Source organism: Onychomys torridus, chromosome 1 (genome assembly GCF_903995425.1).
Source record: "Onychomys torridus chromosome 1, mOncTor1.1, whole genome shotgun sequence".
NCBI lineage: Eukaryota > Metazoa > Chordata > Mammalia > Rodentia > Cricetidae > Onychomys > Onychomys torridus.
This window is the reverse complement of record NC_050443.1, coordinates 39,340,793-39,361,175: the sequence shown is the minus strand read 5'-3', so window position 1 is coordinate 39,361,175 and position 20,383 is coordinate 39,340,793. Positions and strand designations below refer to the sequence as shown.

The 20,383-nt window shown below is 46.6% G+C and overlaps 1 protein-coding gene across 1 annotated transcript; it reads right to left on the bottom strand.

The window, feature by feature from the left end:
• Positions 1-8,433: 8,433 nt before the first annotated feature.
• On the bottom strand, positions 8,434-19,388 carry LOC118597389 (myeloid cell surface antigen CD33-like). Its single transcript, XM_036208973.1, has 8 exons — positions 18,926-19,388; positions 18,526-18,804; positions 15,953-16,046; positions 15,022-15,102; positions 12,628-12,730; positions 11,723-11,856; positions 10,330-10,526; positions 8,434-8,507 (listed from the first exon to the last, which is right to left on the bottom strand). Exons 1-8 carry the CDS (start codon positions 19,386-19,388, stop codon positions 8,434-8,436), a joined length of 1,425 nt encoding a protein of 474 aa, XP_036064866.1.
• Positions 19,389-20,383: the final 995 nt, after the last annotated feature.

Below are 20,383 nucleotides of genomic sequence, written 5' to 3'. Positions count from 1 at the left end.
CTGGATGGAGACATGTTAAAAAGGTGGCTGTGATGTTTTAGTACTCTGCTTAATTTTCACCTGAGACAAGCACTATTCCAGGTGGTTTATTTAAGGCACCTATTTGTTTTGCTAGTTTAGCATTTAGGAAACACAGGTGATCAGTTACTGAGTATTGAATAGTGATAGATTGTTATATCCTTACTGCCTGGATATTTTGATGGTCCCTTTTGCCTCCGGCCCTGTGTGGGCCTAGCTGGGAAAGGGGTGATACCTTATTCCTTTGGAATTGATGACAAGGCAGTGTATCCTGGTGTCCTCCGGAGCTTGAGAGTGGAAGAGAACTTATTTTTCTGAATTAGGGACAAGGCAAAGATCATGGCCCTCTCTGTATGCACATGAGAAACACAGGCGGTAACTTTGAAATGAGACAATAAGCTCTTATCTTAGTTGGAAATCCTTCTCATTAAGTAACTGTGAAAGTACAATTAAATCTGGTGAGGTAAATAAGGCTGTCCTCTGTACCCGACAATAGAAAGGAGGAGTGACATCCTAAAACTCCCAGGACTGAGTCAATGGCTCTGGTGTCCAGAACGAAAGAAACTGATCGCTTCCCTGCTGAGTTCTGGGTTCCCTTCTGTGTCTGTAGCCAAGCCTAGGTTTGCTGGAGGTCTTAGCTTGATGTACCCATGCGTCTTGGCGCCTGGGGGCAGTCAGCTGACTGGTTGTCTTTCTAGGCAGCACAAGGACAAGGCTGTTGATGGGCAGGGCACTTGCTAGACTTTTTCACTTAAAACAGGGACCCAACAGCTTTTGGGAGTCAGTGAGTGCCAGCATTTGGCAATTTTGTTTTCGGGCTTCTATCTCTTTCCTGGCACACCTTAAACGCCACAGATGACTCTTTTGCCCGTGGGGTCAGGAGCCTTGTTCTCCAGATACTTAACTTTTAGCTGGGATCAAGAGACAGATTTTACTCTGTGTCCTGAATTTTTCCTCATGATTGGTGGCTTAAGGACAGCTTTTGGAAGATCTGCCAGTAGGCAGACTGTAAACTGATCCTTTGGAAGACTTGCCTGAGGCTATAAGCTGATTTTTTTTGGCTTAGGAGCCATCCTGATTATTATAAACTTAATTGATTAGATCTCAGCTGCTTCTAGACCCATCTGTGGTTCTCAAGGCAGTTTGAGAATGAGTGGGTGGAGTTAAGGTGAGTTAGGGCAAGTCTTAGAAACTGCCCAAGCCCGCGCATTTGAGCCCGCCCACCGACGGTGCGGAAGCCAGACAGAAAAGGTTACACGTGGCAGACGCCTTAGTGGGAAAAAAAAGAAAGAGTTTAGAGCTTTAGCAGATAGCTTGGAGATGAAGCAACTCTTATTTTCCTGTTCGCTGGCTGAAGTACCTGCCACACTGTTATGCGGTCAGGTTTATGCTGTTATGTGGCCATGTTTACCAGTACCCACCCCTATCTGCCAATGTAGGTGGTAAATGTATATCTTCCCCTTTGTCCCATGGCTGTAGCCGAGAGAAAAATAAAAAAATTAAAATAACAAACCAGATCAGACTCCAATCTTGGGCGTCCCCAAAGAATGGAGAGAGATCTAAGAATCAGCTCAAGTTCGCCATCCTCTTCGTCAAGGGATGGGAAGAGCTGCGATTGTGCTGCAGTGGTCCACCTGGTAGACCCCATTGATGCTCTGAGCAAAAATGTGCCCGCCGTTGCCAGCACAGCCTGAGGACAACCCCTGGGATTATCTGTCGCAAACATATAGCTCAGATTTCAGCCATTAGAACAGCAGACTCACTGTGAAAGATTGTGGCGGTATCAGTAGTGGAAAGCTGCGCTTCTCATGACTGGCCACCATCCGGGGCGGCCAGCTGGGGGTGCATGCTGGTTGGCGGAAGAATCACAAGCCATGGTCACCTTTCTAGAGCTTTATCGAGAGAGAGAAAGCTAAGATAAAGAGCAACTCTTTCCATTTGCCTGTTCACTGGCCAGAATTAGATAACTCCCGTAAAAGATGGGGATTTTTTTGTTATTTTTTTAAAGCATACTTGGGCCATCTCTCAGTACAGAGATGGATAAGCTTAGGAATCTTTAAGTAAAGCCTCAAGAAGATAGCCTAAGGGTTGGAAGTCTTATTTTCCATGTCTGCAGCAAAGAGGCAGAAAAAAACCAAACATGATGTGGAGCCAAGACCTCCTGGAGGCTGGACAGATCTCGGGCACAAGCCGTCTTATCAGCTCGTCAGCTGATAAGCAGGGGCCCCACTGTATGAAGCAAGGACTCCCCAGGAGCCCTTAACGCCCAGCTGCCCCATTGGGCGCAAAGAACGTGCTGGCTTCACACAGCCCCAGGACCCACCCAATGGTGGTGGTCCCATTGCGAAAAATATCTCAAGCTGCAGATGTGGGAGGTGGCTGGAAATCTGGGCCTGCAATGGGGGCCGACCATAGCCAGTGAAGACCGTGGCCGGGGAGTTCCCCTGGTCTCAAGAATAACCAGCGAGGCTCAACAGTCAATCTCATGGATTCAGGAAACCATTCACGCTAGCAGAAAAGGGGAAAACTCACCAATCAGTAGCGGTGTTGCATGCGGATTTGTGCGACCAGGCTAATGGAGAGTGATCTGTCGTGAACGGAGCAGAGTTCCCGGTTTGTGCAGCGCAGTTTCCGTCCCCAGTTCCCGGGTTTCCAGGCGCAGGGCGCCTGGAAGCACCCGTTTCCTCACAGCACCAATGTTAGTTATTTATTTTGGGCTTGCCCCGCAGACCACCTAGTTATTTCCAGTTCAAAATAGCCATTTACAGGTCAGAACATCTTGCATGACTAGGACTCCGTGGCTTTACATGGTTGCGTAAAGCACGCGCGCAGCCATGTAATCTACTCGCATGCATGGAGTAGCCACATGCCGTCCTGTATGCATGTGCGGCTCACTCTTTAAAAAGCCGGTGCCATGTTGCACAGGTCTCTCTCTTCTCTTCTCTCTCTTCTCTTCTCTCCTCTCCTCACTCATGTGTGTGCTTCACACAGGTCTATCACGTCTCTTTCTATCTTATATTAATAAACAGCTCTTCTGTGGATTTGTCGTGTTCAGGACGTGTTCCTTGTAGGTAAGAGCGATAAATAACTAACAATAATAAAATGTGATAAAATAAAAACCAGTTAACCAGAATAGGACTAAACAGAAAAAATAGAGCTGAAGAAAAAGCACTAGAAACACATACACATGCCGAGACAAAACATTGGCTCACACAGAGAACCCAGAAAACAAAATAAAAAACCAAAAGACCTGTAAGGTAAAAAACAAAACAAACAAACAAACAACACACACACACACACACACACACACACACACACACACACACCCCCAAAACAAAATCCCTCCAGAAATACTATTGAGTTAGTTTGGGGTTGGCCATTTACTGCTGGGCATCATGCCTGACTTTAAGTGTGTTTGTATCTCAGTGAGATTCATCTGGAGAAAACTAATTTTTCCTTAGCAAGCAGTTATCAGTTGGAGATAGCTTCTGGGTTAAGGATGGGGCTTGTGTCCACTTCCCCTCTCAGTGGGGGGACCCCATCTGGCTTGGACCTTTGCATATTTTTAAAATTTAAAAGTATATTAACAAGAAACCAAAGTTACTTTCTAGCTCCCTTATCTTTGACTCTGCCAGTCACCTCCCATGCATGAACGTATGCCATTCCTGCCCCATTTGAGGGCTGGCTTCGTTCAACAGTGTAGTCAGGGTCTTGTCATAGCACGTGATGAATAATGGGTGCGCCTCGGACATGTGTCGTGGCGACCCAGGTTGCTCCTTGCTGTGAGCTTCAGTGGTGAACACTGATGTGGCAACAGATCATGGCAGTTCCCTTAAGAACCTGGTCTCAGCCTCGAAGACACACAGTCAGAGGTGGAGCTGCTAGGTCAGATGCTCACTGCTTCTGTGGATGTTTGGGGTTCTACTGTGAAGTCTTCTTTCTGCAGCATCTGCATCATGTCGCGTCCTCAGCAGTTCCCCGGAGTCCCAGCTTCTCTTCAGCACTTGCCCCCTCCCAGTTTTAATAGTTATTCTTGAAATGGGCATAAAGTGGTATTTGGTTGTGGCTTTATTATCGGCATGCGTTCATTGTGAGGGTCACATGGACGTTTTCGCACATGTGCAGAGAGCGACTTGACCACATCTGCCCCTCTCTGCTCTCTCGTACATCTCAGTCCCACTCCAGCAGCCCCATCCCCCAACGTCCCTAGTTATCTCTCTTCTACTCTCAGTTCTTGTGTTGTGATGGCTAAAGAAACCCCATTTTATGCTGGCATCGTTCTTAGTACCCACTAGCCTTTGTGCCTGGCTCCAGTCCCTGGAAGGTAAGTTCCCAGAAACCCCGACTAGCGACCCTCCCCAAAACGTACAGCCTTGACCATCTACTTGTTATGATATGACTAAATACCTTTTTGGCTTCTGTAACCTGCTTATGAAGGCACCCCAGATTGTTCTGAGTTGCCTTAACCATTAAATTTGGCAGAACAGATCAGTTTTTGATTGCTTGCACAGATTTTGATGATCTTTTTGTTTGTGGTTTTTGCCTTTAAAAATCCTTCCCTCAGCCCACTTCTCATGGCAATCTCAAATTTGGCTCAGGGATTGCTGCCCTGTCATCCTGCTGGCAGTAACTAGTAAATCTCTTAATTATAATCGGATTGAGTCTATGGTCTTTTCTCAGGGTTACAAACTCCATAGCAGTGCCCTTTCTATTCTGCACACAGCGGAAAATGTTTCATACTTGTACTTCTCAGTTGGGCTTACATCACCTGACATGATGATGTCCATTCCATCTGCTTTCCTGGGGACAGCACAAAGATGCTGGTTGTCATGATGGTCCTCAGGGTGCCCTTGAACTCACTATGTAGTCATGCATGACTTTGAGCGTCTGATCTTCCGGCCCCCACCTTCCACATGCTGGGGTCACAAGCATGGGCCACTGTCTTAGTCAGCGTTCTACAGCTGTGAAGAGACTCCATGACCACGGCAACTCCTTAAAGGAAAGCATTTCATTTCGGCTTGCTTACAGTATCAGAGTTTTAGTCCATCATCATCACAGCAGGAAGCATGGTGGCTTGAAGGCAGACATGGAGAAGGAGCCCAGAGTTCTGGGCCTGGCTTGGGCTTCTGAAAACCTCAAAGCCTGCTCCCAGTGACACACTTCCTCCCACAAGGCCACACCTTCTAATCCTTTCAAATACTACCACTCCCTGGTAACCAAACATCCAAATCTATGAGCCCATGGGGGCCATTCTCATTGAAACCATCACAGCCACTGTGCTGGTTTTATGTGTTTCTGAGGAACAAACCGAGGGCTCTGTGCATGCTGCATTCCTAGCCTCCAGTTTGAGGCTCTGACTTGCATTTCAAATGACTAGTTGTGTTAAGCATTTTGTCATGTGTGTATTGACTGTGTATGTGTCTGGATTTGGAAAGATATCTTTCCATATCCCTGAATAATAATAATAATAATAATAATAATAATAATAATAACAACAACAACAACAACAACAACAACAACACTAATAATAGGATTAAAGACATGCACCACCATAGCCAGGCTCCCTGGATGAATTTTAAATGCAATTATCGTTCCTTTATTGTGAAGCCACTGTTTTAAAAAGGGAACGAAGCAGGTTATTTCTACTTGTCTACAGATTTCTTTAGGACAGGGTGGCATGCAGTTCCAGCTGACCTTGAACTAGTTTTGTAGCTAAGGATGAGCTTGAAGTCCTGATCATCCTACCTCCACCTCCTAAATGCTAGGATGACAGTCATGATACACTGTACCCACCCAGTTTCTGCTGTGTTTATGATAAAACCCAGGGCTCTGTGCATACCAGGCAAGCACTAAGTGATTCCATGAAAGGTCTTGCACAGTGGGGACCATCCTGCATTGCACAGTTGTTCCTCACCTCCAATTCCAAGTGTCCCTTGGTTGCAGATGCAAGGCAGAGTTCCTGTGACTACAGAGGCAGGAGGCCCCATGTCAATGGCCTCCACCACCTGGAGAGGTGAGAGGTGAAAAACAGTTCCTGGCTCTCTAGAGGGACAGCTACCCATGTGACAGTGAACTTACCACAGGCACTCCAACCTCTGATCCTGGTCTGCTGAACTGAAAGAGGAAACATCTGTGTTTGAGACACCTGCTGTGTGTGACTGTGTCAGGGATGTCAGAGGCTCATGGAGAGGCACCCACCGAGCATCCCTGGCAGACCACAGAGAAGGAAGAAGACAGGATCTTTACTGTTGCAGCTGCCTTTTCCATTTTGAATCGTATTTATTAGTGTGTGCCCAGTCTGCAAAGGGAACGGTTAGTAACCTTTCAGTCTAGCACGCCACACAGTTTTGCTCATAAACATCCCCATTATCTTCTCCCATCTTCCCTGTCCCTTCCTTTTCTGTCTCTGACTGGCTTTCATGTTGTATGTGTCTGTGTTATGTATTTATATAAAGAAACCTCCATTCCATGTGTGTGAGAAAGCATAGCATTTGCACTTCTCCAGTCCAACTTACTCTGCTTAGCCTACCGATCTCCAGTTCCACGCATCTGACTACACTTCAAAGGGCTGCCTATGCTCTCCCAAAACCCACAGCCCTTCTTCCAATTTTGCTGACCTTTCTCCAACTAAGTCTCACACTGATTCCCACAGCCCCATCAGAACATTCCTTGTGAGTGGTCTTGGACCCTATTCAGGAACAGCTAAGAATGGCTAAAAGTATCACATGTGGGACTTGGGCTAGTCAATACTGTGAGAAACCTGGGCTCTCACTTCATAATAGTAAGCACAGGAAAATCAAAGTTGTTGGGAGATGTTCAATTAAGTTATGAACCTCGAGTTTGCATTTGCATTAATTAAATAAAATTAACTTGGGTCAGGAGGCTGAGTTAGCAAGTAGTTGACAGAAAGTAATCATAGAGCATCAGAGAGCATCTGGAAGAGACAGAGAGATGCACCAGAAGTAGTAAGGAGAGATTTTGAGTGGCGCACTTTTTCTGAGTGGAAGGACGGGCTCTTTGGGAGATGTCAGAGAATGTTAGCTAGTTGCTACTCAACCTCTCTGAGCTAGCAAGGTTTACCCCAGCCTTTGAGTCTCGAGTTTTATTTATACATAGAATGATAGAGATTTAGTTAAAACTTCTTTTAGCGGCACCAGCAGAGTCAGTGCCTGTGGGAACAGAATCCCTGCCAGGCTGCAGCCTGAGCAGCCGGGTCTCTGCCAGAGAAGCTGGCTGATATATGTGGAGTCGCAATTGCTGGCTGAAATAGCAGTGAATTAAGGCACAGCCACCGTGCCTGTAGGTAAAACAACACAATGTGGTGAAGCCAGGGCATTCATGACCATCCTATTTATTTGAAAGCTTCTAGGGTACATGACCTTGTCACATCTGCAGGTGATAGGCAAGCGTGGCTGTTAGTAACTCTGTTCTACCCTTTTCATTTGGGTGGGGGTGGGGAGACTAACCTAATATAGCAGGGGACTGGTCTTTTTGTTCACCTGTAGCTAGACTTAAGCTGGCTTAAGGCATTTTTCACTTTGAAAATAGACCATAAATTCCTACAAATACCACTGGAGAACAAATGGCAGGTCTTGGACTGTGGATCTGTGAAACTATATGTACTTGAATATGACCCACTCCCACCCCAAGAACAGGAGTAGCCAAAATACATAAGTGGGATTGGATCAACATGCAAAACTGCTCAGCAAAGCCAGCGAATCCCCTACCACACCCACATCCTCTAGAAACTCTTAGCCTGACCTTCCACATGCATCTAACACACATCCTCATAGGACCTGCCTGATTCAAGCAACCATCACCTCCTCTAGGATACAGTAGCATCCTCAAGCACAGTCTGAGTGTGGAATGTCCTCTACCCAGACTCGTGGTTAAGATCATCAGCTGCTACAGGGGTGTGCTGGACCATGCAGGAGGCAGAGCCTGGTAGCAGACGCTCCCCTCTAGGAAATGCACCAGACCTCATTACATCTCACATCACCTCTGATGCCTTTAGACCAAGAGATTGTCCTCAGAGTCCTCTGCCCCTCTCCTGCATGATTCCTATGAACACATATCATCCTGTGATTTGTCCTAATTAGTTATTCATTCCAGGTATGATCACTAGTTCTTCCCGATAGATAGATGCATCCAGATCACTGGGTGCATCTCCAGCCATACAAAAATGCTAGTTCCTGGTAGCTCAGTGTTAGGCACCAATATGGTCCACACGTAGTGGCTGATGTCACCCCTACACACAGTCCTGTGCGCATCACCCAAAGTGACACACAGGCCAAGCCTGAGGAAGGTTAGAAAGAAGACAGACCACAAAAGGGGATGGGAAGGTGTTAAAGAGTGGGAACAGCACACGCACAGTCTCTGGTGCAGGAGAGTGGGGCAGGAAGTGTGATAGGATCGTCATGCAGGATGGGAGCGCTCAAGGTCTGTAGACACCATGAAGTCCCAGTGCAGGCTGTCCTGTTTTTCAGTCTCTATCCATGACAAGAACACAAAGTGCCCAGACTGTGGAGGGAGAGGGTGATGGTTGCATCTGCAGGTACATCCCAGGGCCAATGCTAGGGAGAGGTGGAGGTGTTGTGGGGTGTCCACCAGAGAAGACTGCTCAGACATGGGTTTAAGCCAATAGAAAGTCTTTATTAGCTGGTCAGCAACTGTTTGCGATCACAGTGTAGAACTGACCTTTCTCAGGGTGAGTTTTTAAGCACAAAAACACTGTTCTGGTTTAACATACTTCAGTTACAAGAACAGTTAGCCAAAACCAGAACTACAGAAGCCAAAAAGCAAGGTTAGTACCTTTGGAGACTTTCCCAGAACTATGAACTTTGATGGATTAAGTGTTTATTTTCATTTTGGTAGGAAATACAATGCGCTAAATTTTATGACCTGAATGGTACTCCTATCAAGGAGTCAGTTGTGCTAAGGTCTGAGTGCCTACCAAGGTCTGAGGGCCCTGTTACATTCCCCACTGGTCTTAGTGAATGAGTCAAATCATGAGCTCATCCTGTTTTAGTTTAAGATGCGGGGGGTGGGGGTGGGGGAGCTACTGTTAATCCAATCAGAACGAGAATTAAAGACCAGGCCAGTGCTGATAGCTGAGTAGCTAGCCAGGGGCACCAAAAGAATAGAGACTGGTATTAATTATTTTGTCTTTGTTTCTTCTCTTTTTGAGTTTTTTCCAGCCATGACAAGATTTTTTTCTAATTACTCCTGATTAATTAACAGAAACAACAGGTTTCTTCCAAAGCCATTTATAGTTCCCCTTGTCTCATGAGCAGTAAGTCTAAGCTTCTCCAATTTTGTAGGACCATTTCTGCAAGGGAATCTAACTGTTGTTTTAACACAGAAAAGGAAAGTTTTAATACCGCTAGGTCCTGATCAACCTGCCTACTTAGTTTGGAAAGCATCAGGAGAGGCAAATTTAGTCAAACCATTGGTATGTGCCCACCAACTAGTCTCAGGGGCTTGCTTATATTGCTGTTGTCCAGATGAGTTAACCCAAAAGACAGAATAGCAGGCATCAGAATAAGGGGAAGGGCCTAGGTTAAAGGTTTAGGATATTAGACAAGTTTTAGTCTCTTGTAAGTCTTCTAATGTTAAATTGAGCTACCCTAGTCACAGTGAGTTTTGTCAGTCAATTGGCTGACAATATGGTTAGTTCCTATCCAATGTAGTATGGGGGCTGAGTATCTAAGCATAACTAGCAATCCTGACTGATTTCTGGCTGGGAATGAATAACTTTACCCCTTCCTATAGTATAGAGTGATTCTCCAGGTTTTCCAAAGGCCAGAATCTTTTCAAAGGATTTTTCAGGAAGCCTCAGTTTTAAAACTGCAATTTTTGAATTGGAAACTCCCTCGTTCCTGGCTACTAAGGTGCCCAGCCTCAGGGCATGTATGGACTCTGTATTTCTATCTCCAAAGATAAACCCCCCATATCTTTGCTTTTTTTCAATACAACAGAACACTTAAAGTCAGCATCAGTGAGCAAAGGTCAAGATGAATATGGGTTGCTGGTATATGGTCAACTAGATAATACCTTTCCTGTATCTGTCTCGGTTCCTAGGTCCAGGCCTGAGGGCCATGGGGGTCAGACCATAACCCTATACTCATACCCATAGAACAAAGTATAAGACTTGGGAGGAGGCAGAGAGGCAGGGAGTGGGAGGGCCTGGGGCCCAATGAAACCTTAATTTTAATGGGTCCATAGTCCAGAGACAGTCCATTCGGTATCACCATCCATGACTTCCACTTTCTTGACCTGGGTGTGGTGGATCCATCATGTAATGCCAGCTACCTTCACAGCCAGAGGAATGGGGAGGATCACCCTGTAGGGTCATTTCCAAGTTGGTTCCAGTGCCCCTTTGGCTACCTGCTTGAACCAGAGAGTACCAGCAGACTCCAACAAGGGGAAACTGGTACTCGGAGGTCAGCTGGGTCTCTCGGATAGCCCAGTGAATATCCGTTTTTGGAGGACTGGAGGGCCCGCTGTGACTTGAGGAAGAAAAGGTTAGAGGGTTCTGCCAACTGCTGGCCTCTGAGCCTGGGAAGCAGTGGAGGAGGTCTTCCAAATATAATCTCATGGGGCGTAAATCCCTCCCTATCTTGGGCGCAACAGACCTGAAGCAGAGGAAGGAGGTCTATCCACCCTTCGCTGGGCTCTAAAGAGAATTTTGTTAACATTTTATTTTATTTTTCAACCTCCCGTTTATCTTTTCTACTTTCCCAGGACTCTGAGTTCTAGATGCACAATGAAGTTTTCAATTTATTTCTAAAGCTTTAGCTGTTAACTGAGAGGTTTTGGCTATGAAAGCCAGGCCACTGTCAGATCCCATTGGCTAGGAGTAGGCCAAATCAAGGAACCAGTGCTTGGAGGAATTTTAAAGCTACTATCTGAGCAGTTTCAGTCCAGGTGGAGAATGCATCTATCCTCCCAGAAAAGATGGATAGTTTCTATAGAAAGTAGCAAGTATTTTTATCCTCTCTTGGCAGGTCAGATCTCCCTGAAGTTAGTTTTCCCAGAGTTCGCCAGGGTGTTGGTCTCTCATCCAGAATCATTCTTGGGTAAGGGCTCTCTGGATTTACTTAGGCATAAAACTGGAATCTGGCTGAGACAAACTGAGCTAGGTATAGCAAACCTTGGTCTGAGCAACTCTGTCTCATGAATCTCAGATAAGTAGCTGGATGAAGGTCAGTTACCAGAGTCCTGCTGGTGGTTTCTGGGAGAATGATCCTTTCCTCTGGTGTCCTCCATCAATCTTTGGGTTTGAACAGTCCATTTCTTTTCTACCATGGAGTCTCAGGCAGCACTGAGTTGGGGTATGTCATCAGAATATTAGTAGGCCCCACTGGTCTTAGGGCCATTTGTTGGACAGCAAGGTCAGCGGCCCAGTGGTGGAGGACAGCAATTTGCCGGGGAAGATGAATAGCCTCGAGGAGGGCCAAGATTTTCTATTTTTTTTTCTAGTGTCCTTTCCCCCAGTGATGAGAAACCCTCTTTCTCTATAGATCATACCACAGGCATGCACAGTAGCAGAAACAGCAACTGTCTGTGTATAGTGTGGACTTTCCTTTTCTCCCCCTGAAAGCCTGGGTTGGATGGATCAGTTCTGCTTTCTGGGCCGAGGAACCTGGGTTGGGGTCAAACCAAGCCAGTTTCAGTTAAAGCAACAACTGCAGCTCCCACACACCCGGTTTCGCCTTTCATCCTGTGACAGTCATGCATGAGCACCTGAGGCTGTTCACCAGGCAGGAGGGTGGCAGGATGGATGGTGGTAGGTTTCGAAAACTGGACTTGAGGGAGGGCCAAGAGCAGGGCCCGGCACTGGGTCACACAGGCATTAGACAGTCAGTGTCCCGCTGTTCCTCAGAGGAGGGTCTCAGTCCCATAGCATGCTGTGAGTATAAGATCTTGACACAGAGTCAACTTGTTTGTTGGTTTTTCATTAGACTAGCCATAGCCACCACAGTTCTTAGGCAGGTGGACCATCCTGTGGTTACAGGGTTCAGTCATTTGGACAAGTTTCCATAAAACCCCTTTTGTAATGTCTTTTGTTTTGTGGGCAAACAGATGAAAAGGTTTGGAGACATCTGGAAGTGCTAGGGCTGCAGCAGAAGTCAGCGCTGTTTTTAAAGCCTCAAATGCTTTTTGTTTAGTCTCAGTCCAGGTTAGGGGTTCAGTGCCCCACTTTGTGCTGCTGTACAGAGGCCTTGCTATTGCCACAAACCCTGGTATCCAGAGGCAGCAATATCCGGCTGCACTTAGGAACTCTTGAACCTGTCCCTTGGTCTTTGGAGGTGGGATCTGAAGGATGGCAGCAGTCCTACTCTGAGGACTGCCTCCCCTCAGATAGGCAGGCTCTGATGTAAGAAGTTGGGCTTTCTTGGCTGACATTCTCTAGCCTGATGCCTGTAACTCTTGTAGCAGTCCCTCAATGTCTCCGTTATAATCTATTTTCCTAGGAAATCTTTGGCAGAAGGGCGGGAGGTCTGCATTTAGTGACTTTAAATCCTTGGGGCAACCTGGTCCAAGTATGTTGCCTGCTGTAACACCCCTCTGGGGCTGTCCAATTAAAAGCAAATATGGTTGACTCACCTCTGCCAACGGGAGGCTGAAGAATACATCTTTCAGGTCTAAAACAGTGAACACTTGTTTCTCTGGAATAATCAGACTCATGCGAATCAGAGGTCCCAGGTTTCTTAAGAGCCAGGAGAGGCATATTCCAGGGTGACTGGCAGGGCTCCAGGATGGCTGTCTCTCCAAGCAGGTACCATGGACTGCAATGTTCCTTTCGGTTTCCAGGGTCATTGGGTATTGTTTACTCTGGATGGAGGTAGCTGAATTGGTTAGTTGAACAATTCTAGGAACTTGGTGTTGGGCCAGTTCTGGGGAGGTGGTTTCTGCCCATAACCTCAGGAATCTTTGTCATCAGTCTGAGAGATAATCCAACTGTGTCTTTTGATTGCAGGCAGGACTTTTAGCTAGGTGATATTATTCTGACAGAGGGTAAGACATCAACATTTTCCTGGGTATCTGTAAGTCTAAGAGAAGGTGATGGTGGCTTTCGGTTTATGCTAAAGGTCTCTTTCCAATTGGTTTTCTGTTGTTAAACATCTTTGAGCTACCTCCAGCATTTGGGACCTATTTATATTAAAAAAATTTAAACATTTATAGATTTTTTTCCCTAATACCTGGAGCCAACTGGGTGACAAAGGAAATCTCTTTAGCAGCTATCTTTAATTCTTCTAAAAAAACCTAGTGGAAATTGTTAAAGTCTCCTTGTTCAGTGTTGGACGTAAGGGAAAACCTACTCTGTCCAGGCTGCATTGTCTGGCAGTGATTCCCCAGCCTGGTCCAGGGGTGGTTTTTCTCCTTTTTTTTTCAGAGAATGGTGAGTTCTGAGTTTCCCAACTATACAGATTCCTAGTTGAAAAGAAGACATAAATCATGTAGAGAATGGAGCAGAACTTTCTCTTTTTCTCTGGGCTCACCCCAGGGGGGAACTTTCCCTCTTCCCTGGGGCCAGCACAGAGCAGAGGGAATGCCCACCTGGAGAAGGTATCTCCCCCTCCCTTATGCATTCCACTTAGATGGCAGGAACCCAGGATGGAAGGTCCAGAGCCTCTCCACCTCCACACATGGACCAACCCTGAGCAGGAGTCAGCTAACAAAACAAGCAAACACTCTCACTCCTGGAGTGGGGTCGACAGGTGAAGGGTTTTTCTGTGGGTGGGGTGGAATGGGGTGGGGCGGGGTCTCCAACAGGAGGGGGCACAGGTATTAACGCAGGGGATTCTCATACCAAAGAAAGCCACTGGTCAATACAGGGAAACAGAACTGACAGAAACACATAGAACCTCTGCCCTCCCAGAGAGAGAGAGAGAGAGAGAGAGAGAGAGAGAGAGAGAGAGAGAGAGAGAGAGAACAATCAGAGGTGGCCATCACACACACAACATCTGGACAGTGGGAATCCAGTGATGTCTCACTTGGTTCCAGGACACTGGATCAGCAACCACGTCTGACCTTTCCTATGTGTCCACACAGAAGGTGCCTTTATCAGACTTATTTCTGTAGGTGACAGACAAGACAACTTTCTAATGTGTCTCATTTTGGGGTGGAGAGGTCAGATTCATTTGAAGTGTTAGGCAGTAATTGATCATGGGTACTTGGGACTCAGGTTGGGTCCTCCCTGGGAGTTCTTTGAAAATCACACTCTTTCCCATTTTGAGGGGCTCTGAGACCCCCCAGTGTCTCAAGGTCTGCTCTATGGGGATCTTGATGGAACCTCCAGAAATGTTGTGTGTATCTACCAGAGAAGACTGCTTGATTTAAGCCAATAGAAAATCTATATTAGCTGGTCCAGAGACTACACTGGGTTTGGGATCCCAGTGTAGCACCAAGAGTTTCTCAGTATGAGCTTTTAAGCACAAAAACAGTGTTCTGGCTTAACATACTTTGGTTAACAACAACAGTTAGCTAGAAGCAGAATTACAGAAACCAAAAGGCAAGGTTAGTACATTTAGAGACTTTTCCATAACTATGGACTTTGATGGATTAGATCTTTGTTTTCATTTTGGTAGATGATACTGACCATGTGCTGAGTTCTTTGGCCTGAATGGTACTCCCATCATGGAGTCAGTTGTGTTTAAGGCCTGGAGGCCTACTAAGATCTGGGGCCCTGTTACAGAGGCAGGAGGTGAGGGAGAGTCAGTGACCAGGGAAAGCTTAGGTTCAGGGATGATCAAGATTGGGTGAATAAAGGGGGTCAGTATGGGTCATGGGGTGAAGAGTGGAGACAGGTGACAGTAGTGAGCCACAGCTAGCTCTGGAAAGAGATAGGGCTGCTGATCTAGGAACATCCAGGGACCCATCAGGGATGTGGGCTCAGGGGCGGGTAGAGGGTCACCAGTGGCCATGCTAAGCCAGCTCGCACTGGGTCCATCACAGGGAAGAGTCCTGAAGGACATCAAATGCTGGGACATCACTCACCTGAGAGACCAATCCATGATAGTTTCTGTATAATCCACCTGGGTTGCTGGCTGCTCCACTTTCTTCCTTTGGGATTTCATGCTGAATGAGGAGACCAGAGCCTTCAGTGTGGGCATGTAGGGACCAAGTGCAGCAGCCACCTCCCCTGAACCCCAGTCGTGAGCTGTAAGGGTGGCTGGGGGAGAGATAGACACCCAGACCACAGGACCCAGCGGTGGAAGACAGCCTTCTTCCTGTGATGGCTGCTTTTAGTTTCATGTGGACTATATCTGGAATTAAGCCAAATGGCTGGGCACTCCTGAGGGGGATTTTTCTTGATTGACTCATTTAGTAGGATGGGAAGACCCATCAGGTCTTTTGAGGTGGGGAGATCTACCTTAAATCTGGGCCACACCTTCTGATGGCACCCTATATAAAAGGCATAGAAGAAGGAAGCTCTTGATATTTGCCTGCTTGCTCTCACTCTGCCTGGCAAGTCCATTCCTCCACTGGTATCAGAGTCTACTTCTTTGGGATTTCAGTGTATATTGAAGACCAGCTGAGACATCCAGCCGCATGGACTGGACAAATATTAGACTCTTAGACTTTCTGTCAGAAGACAGCCATTGTTGGAATAATCGGACCATAGACCATAACCTGTAATCCACTCTAATAAATTCAGTGTGTGTGTGTGTGTGTGTGTGTGTGTGTGTGTGTGTGTGTGTGTATACTTACATTCTATCAGTTCTGTTTTTCTAGGGAACTATGATTAATACACTCCCCCAACTGCCACATTTGACAGCTCCAGCATGGTGAAGAATTGTCAGTACCCATGAGCTCCCTGCCTGGATCCCAACCCTTAAGACCCCCAGCTTATCTCCCAGTACTGGTAATCTAAGATTCAGTCTCTGCCCTCCTCACACCCCTGCTTTGTCCCAGGAGCAACACTTACCTGAGGAAGAGGAAGCAGATCCCAAGAATCAGGAATTTGATAGCAGCCTCTCCCATGGCTACCAGAACCACCTCTGCCAGGGGCCCTGATTTCCCTGAAGAAATGTGGATGGACCTGAATTTACCTGCTAATCCCAGACATAGTCCTCTCTTTCTCAGAAGCACTTAGACACGGTCTTCCAAATCTCCCTGCATCCCAGACCTGAGACTGCATTAGCCCAAGCCTCCCTGACATCCTCACCCTGTTGCCAACAATATATTAGAACGAAATCACTCTCTTTCATAATTAAAGCTTCTGTCACAGAAGCATGGTGGCCATCTATAATCCCACTACTCAGAAGGATGAAGCAATAGGACTATAGATTCAAAGCCAGCTTGAGTTACATAGCAAGATTCTGCATCAAAAATCAAAACCAACAATTGCAATTGAAAATACCAAGGACTTACAGAACTAGAGGGCATGTTTACATATTGTAGCAATGGCAAGCACACAAACAGAACTCTTTAAAATTTTTATTTGCCTGCATGTATGCATGTATGCATGTGCACACATGCGTGCCTGGTGCCCTCTGAAGTCCAGAGAAGTTGTGAGATCCCCTAGAACTGGAGTGACAGACAGCTACAAACTACCATGTGGGTGCTGAGAACTGAACCCAGGTCCTCTGCAAGAGCAGCCAACACTTTATGCATGTATGCATGTGCACACATGAGTGCCTGGTGCCCTCTGAAGTTCAAAGAAGTTGTGAGATCCCCTAGAACTGGAGTGACAGACAGCTACAAACTACCATGTGGGTGCTGAGAACTGAACCCAGGTCCTCTGCAAGAGCAGCCAACGCTTTTAACTACTAAGCCATCTCTCCAGTCTCCAGAGAACTCTTACAGCTTAAAATTACAAGGAAGTTAAATGCCTTTAATCTCAGCCCTTGGGAGACAAGGGCAGGTATACCTCTGAGCTTGAGGCCATCCTGGTAGCATAGTGAGAACCTTCCTCAAAAATCAACTACCAAGATCTCAACAACCCAGCTCATAATAGTCACAGAATTTTAAACTCATATTTCTCAGAAGAGAATCAAATGGCCAAGTATCCATCTTTTTTTTTTTTTTTTTGAGACAGGGTTGCTCAATGGTCTGCAATTCAATTTGTTAATATCTAGCTAACCATCTGGTTAAGCCAGTGAGCCTGTCTTCATCTCCCCAGCAGTGGAATTACAAGCACATGCCACAATATCCCCTGCGCCCCCTCTCCTCCCCTCCCTCACTCCCTCCCTCTTTCTGTCTCTGTATGAAATGTGGATTTTGGGACTTGAACTCAGGTCCCTGCAAGGCAAGCCCTTTACTCACTGAGCTATCTCCTCATCCCTACTTTTTTTTTTTTGTCCTTATGTCTGATCAAAGTGTATAAATAAGCCCAAGTCAATAACAAACTTCTCCTGATATTGATAAATATCCAAAAGATTCCCAGGGACAGGGGGTGGGTCAATGTTCATCCCAGGATCAGTCTGTAGGACCAAAAATGAAAACAAAGAAAAAGGTTTTGCTCCACCTGCCTCAGTGGAAGTACACACTCTCCTGGCTCCCTGTTGGGAATGTCTCACTGTCCAGCAGCCATGAGGAAACACTTGGTTATCATTCTCTATATCAGAAAGACACCAGATCCAGCTGCAATTTGCATTTGGGAATTAGTAATTCAGACATAGACAGAAAGACAGACACACTGACAGACAGAGAGACACACACTTGTGGAAGTAGATGGAAAACTATTTACTACACATTGCTTTTAGCAGAATGACATCAATGGAATTGCTGCCCAATAGTACAAAATGCCTACAGGACTGCATCCAACCAGTGTGGACAAAAGTCACAGAGAACAAAAGCCAGTAGGCTACTGATATCCTGAGTCCTGTCAGGCCACAAGTGGACAAACAAAAGCTTGGTACTGTGTGTATCTGGTCTGTCCTGAGAAGGGGACTGGACCTCTGTGTGTGCTCTGAATGTTTGCTCATATGGCTCTGTCTTTTGCACACACACGAAGATCAAAGTTCTTGACAGACTCAAGTGCTGAGGTTTCTGGCAGATTCACCAGTGGACTGAAGTGTCTGGATTGTGTGAGTCTATTTTGTGAATGCTGGCCTATCCCTGTAATGGCCCTGGAGTGCCCAGAAGCCCAAAGGATTGAGGAACAGGTGAGGACAGGTGCTCTTGAATGGTACTTGAATGCACTGTGGGTGAGGAGAGTCACTAGTTTTCCAAGAAGGCCATCTTTATGTTCAGGATAAAGAGGGATGGACCCTGCTCTGAGATTTAGAGATCCTATTCCTTCAACTCAAGATGACTCCCCTACCTGGGCCAGCTCCTCCAAGGACGTGAGTTGTGGAGTTCTGTGGAGTATCTTGGAAAAACAAAAAACAAAACAAAACAAAAATGTTAACATCTCAGGTTTTAATACCATTCCCCACAACTGTCCAGAAAGCACAGAATGTGTGAGAGACATGGGGCCTGTGTCTACCTTAGTCCCCAGTCCAACTATGATCTAGGACACAGCCACCATGAATCCCAGCCCTGGGTTGAACTCACAGGTGACATTGATCTGGACAGTCTTTTGAACAGTCACATTAGCTCCAGGGAAGGTCACTTGACAGATGAGGTTGGTGCCATGGTCCTGGATCCTGGGTATGAGGGTCAGCACTGAGGAAAAGGTGGTCCTGGGGCCCAGGGATGTGATGGCAGATGACATCCAGGAGAAGATGGGAGGTGTCCCCCGCTCACAGGCCCAAGGCACAGAGCATGTCACTTTACTAGGGTGGCCAGGCTCTAACTCCTGTGGGATTTCGATGTTGGGGGTGTGAGTGAGGGCTGGTGAGGAGAGAAAGACAAGCAGGATCAGGATGGAGGTGAAGTACAGCCATTGAGAAGCCCGGGTTCTGATCCAACTCCTCCATTACCCTGCTTTATCCCCAGGGAGCCAGTACTTTACCTGTCACATCCACTGAGAGCTTATTCACGTAGTAATTCCATTTTACACTCTCTTTTTCCATTCTGAAGAAGTAAGAACCGCTGTCACTCCTCTGTGCATCTCTGATGTCCAGCGAGCAGTCATTGGTACTTGGGTCCCCAAAGAGGTGGAATTGGCTCTGAGTCTTCTGCACCGATTTATTTGGGTTGTTTGTAGCCACTGGTAAATCAGTATCTGTATTTGCTCTTGCATGGAACCAGTAGCCAAAGACAGTGTCTGAACTTGGTTTCAAGGAGGGCTCAAAGAATGTACAGGGCACAAGGACACACAGACCCTCCTGCACTGCCACGAGGCTGGACTGCAATTTCAGCTTGTATGTCCCAAGTGTATGTTCCATGTCTCCCCGGCTTCTAGAGAGAAGAAAGTCATTTCCAGATGTCCACTCACACACCCAGAGCAGGGGGAGCAGTCGGGGCAGCAGCATCCCAGCTGATGGCCTGGGCTACTGTGAGTGAGCAAAGGGAGGACTTCGGCAGGCAAAGCTTTAGAGGAACTGGGAAAGCTGCAGAGAATCAACAGATGTCAGCCCACAGAAGAGGAACCAAAGACTGCAGGTGTCCTGAGTCTTCCTGTCTATATGTAAAGGCCCTAGGAAACGCCGGAGGAAAATAGCATGGAAAAGCAAAGAGTGTTTATTAATATTCCAGCATGCAGGGGTCATTCACCTGTACAAAATGGCGATGACCCACAAAGAAGCGTACAGGCTCCTTTTAAGCATAGTTAGAGGAGTTTCAGGGAAGGTTAGATCACCTCAAACGTTCTCAAACACAATTGGTTAAGCAAGCAGCAGTAACACTAGTATACTTTTCATTTGCTGAGGTTTAGTCTGATCGCTTTTGGACATACTTGTACAACCTTGGGCAAGTGCGGAGGTGACTCAGAACAGGGCAACAGGATTTGTCCTTGAGACCTTGCGAGGCTGACCTGACTTAGCCCTGTGTTTATTCTCTCCCATCCCTGAGTGCAAGGGTATTGTGGCTATATGGCCTGGCCCTTCATGGGAGAGACGCCTGTTTTGCCCTTTTCAGAGAAATAAAACTTAAACTCAGTTGTGAGAGTGGGTGAGTTTAACCCCTTTATGCAGAGAACACATGAAAACCCACCAATCAGTTACAAGGAGATCTGAGAGACCCAGGCAGAGAGGAAGAGAGAAGGAGGGCTGTGGAGACAGCTCAGTCTGGAAAGTGCTTGTTGCACAAGGATGAGGATCCACAGCACACACATAAAAATCTAGGCATGACAGTGTGTGTCCCTAACCCCAGTGCTGGGGAGGCAGAGACAGGAGGATCCCTAGAGCTTGTCCTCCAGCCATTCTACCTGACTTGGTTATCTCTAGATTCAGTGAGAGACCCTGTCTCAAAAAATGAGGTGGAGGAACTGGAGAGATGACTAAGTGGTTTAAAGCATGTATTGCTCTTG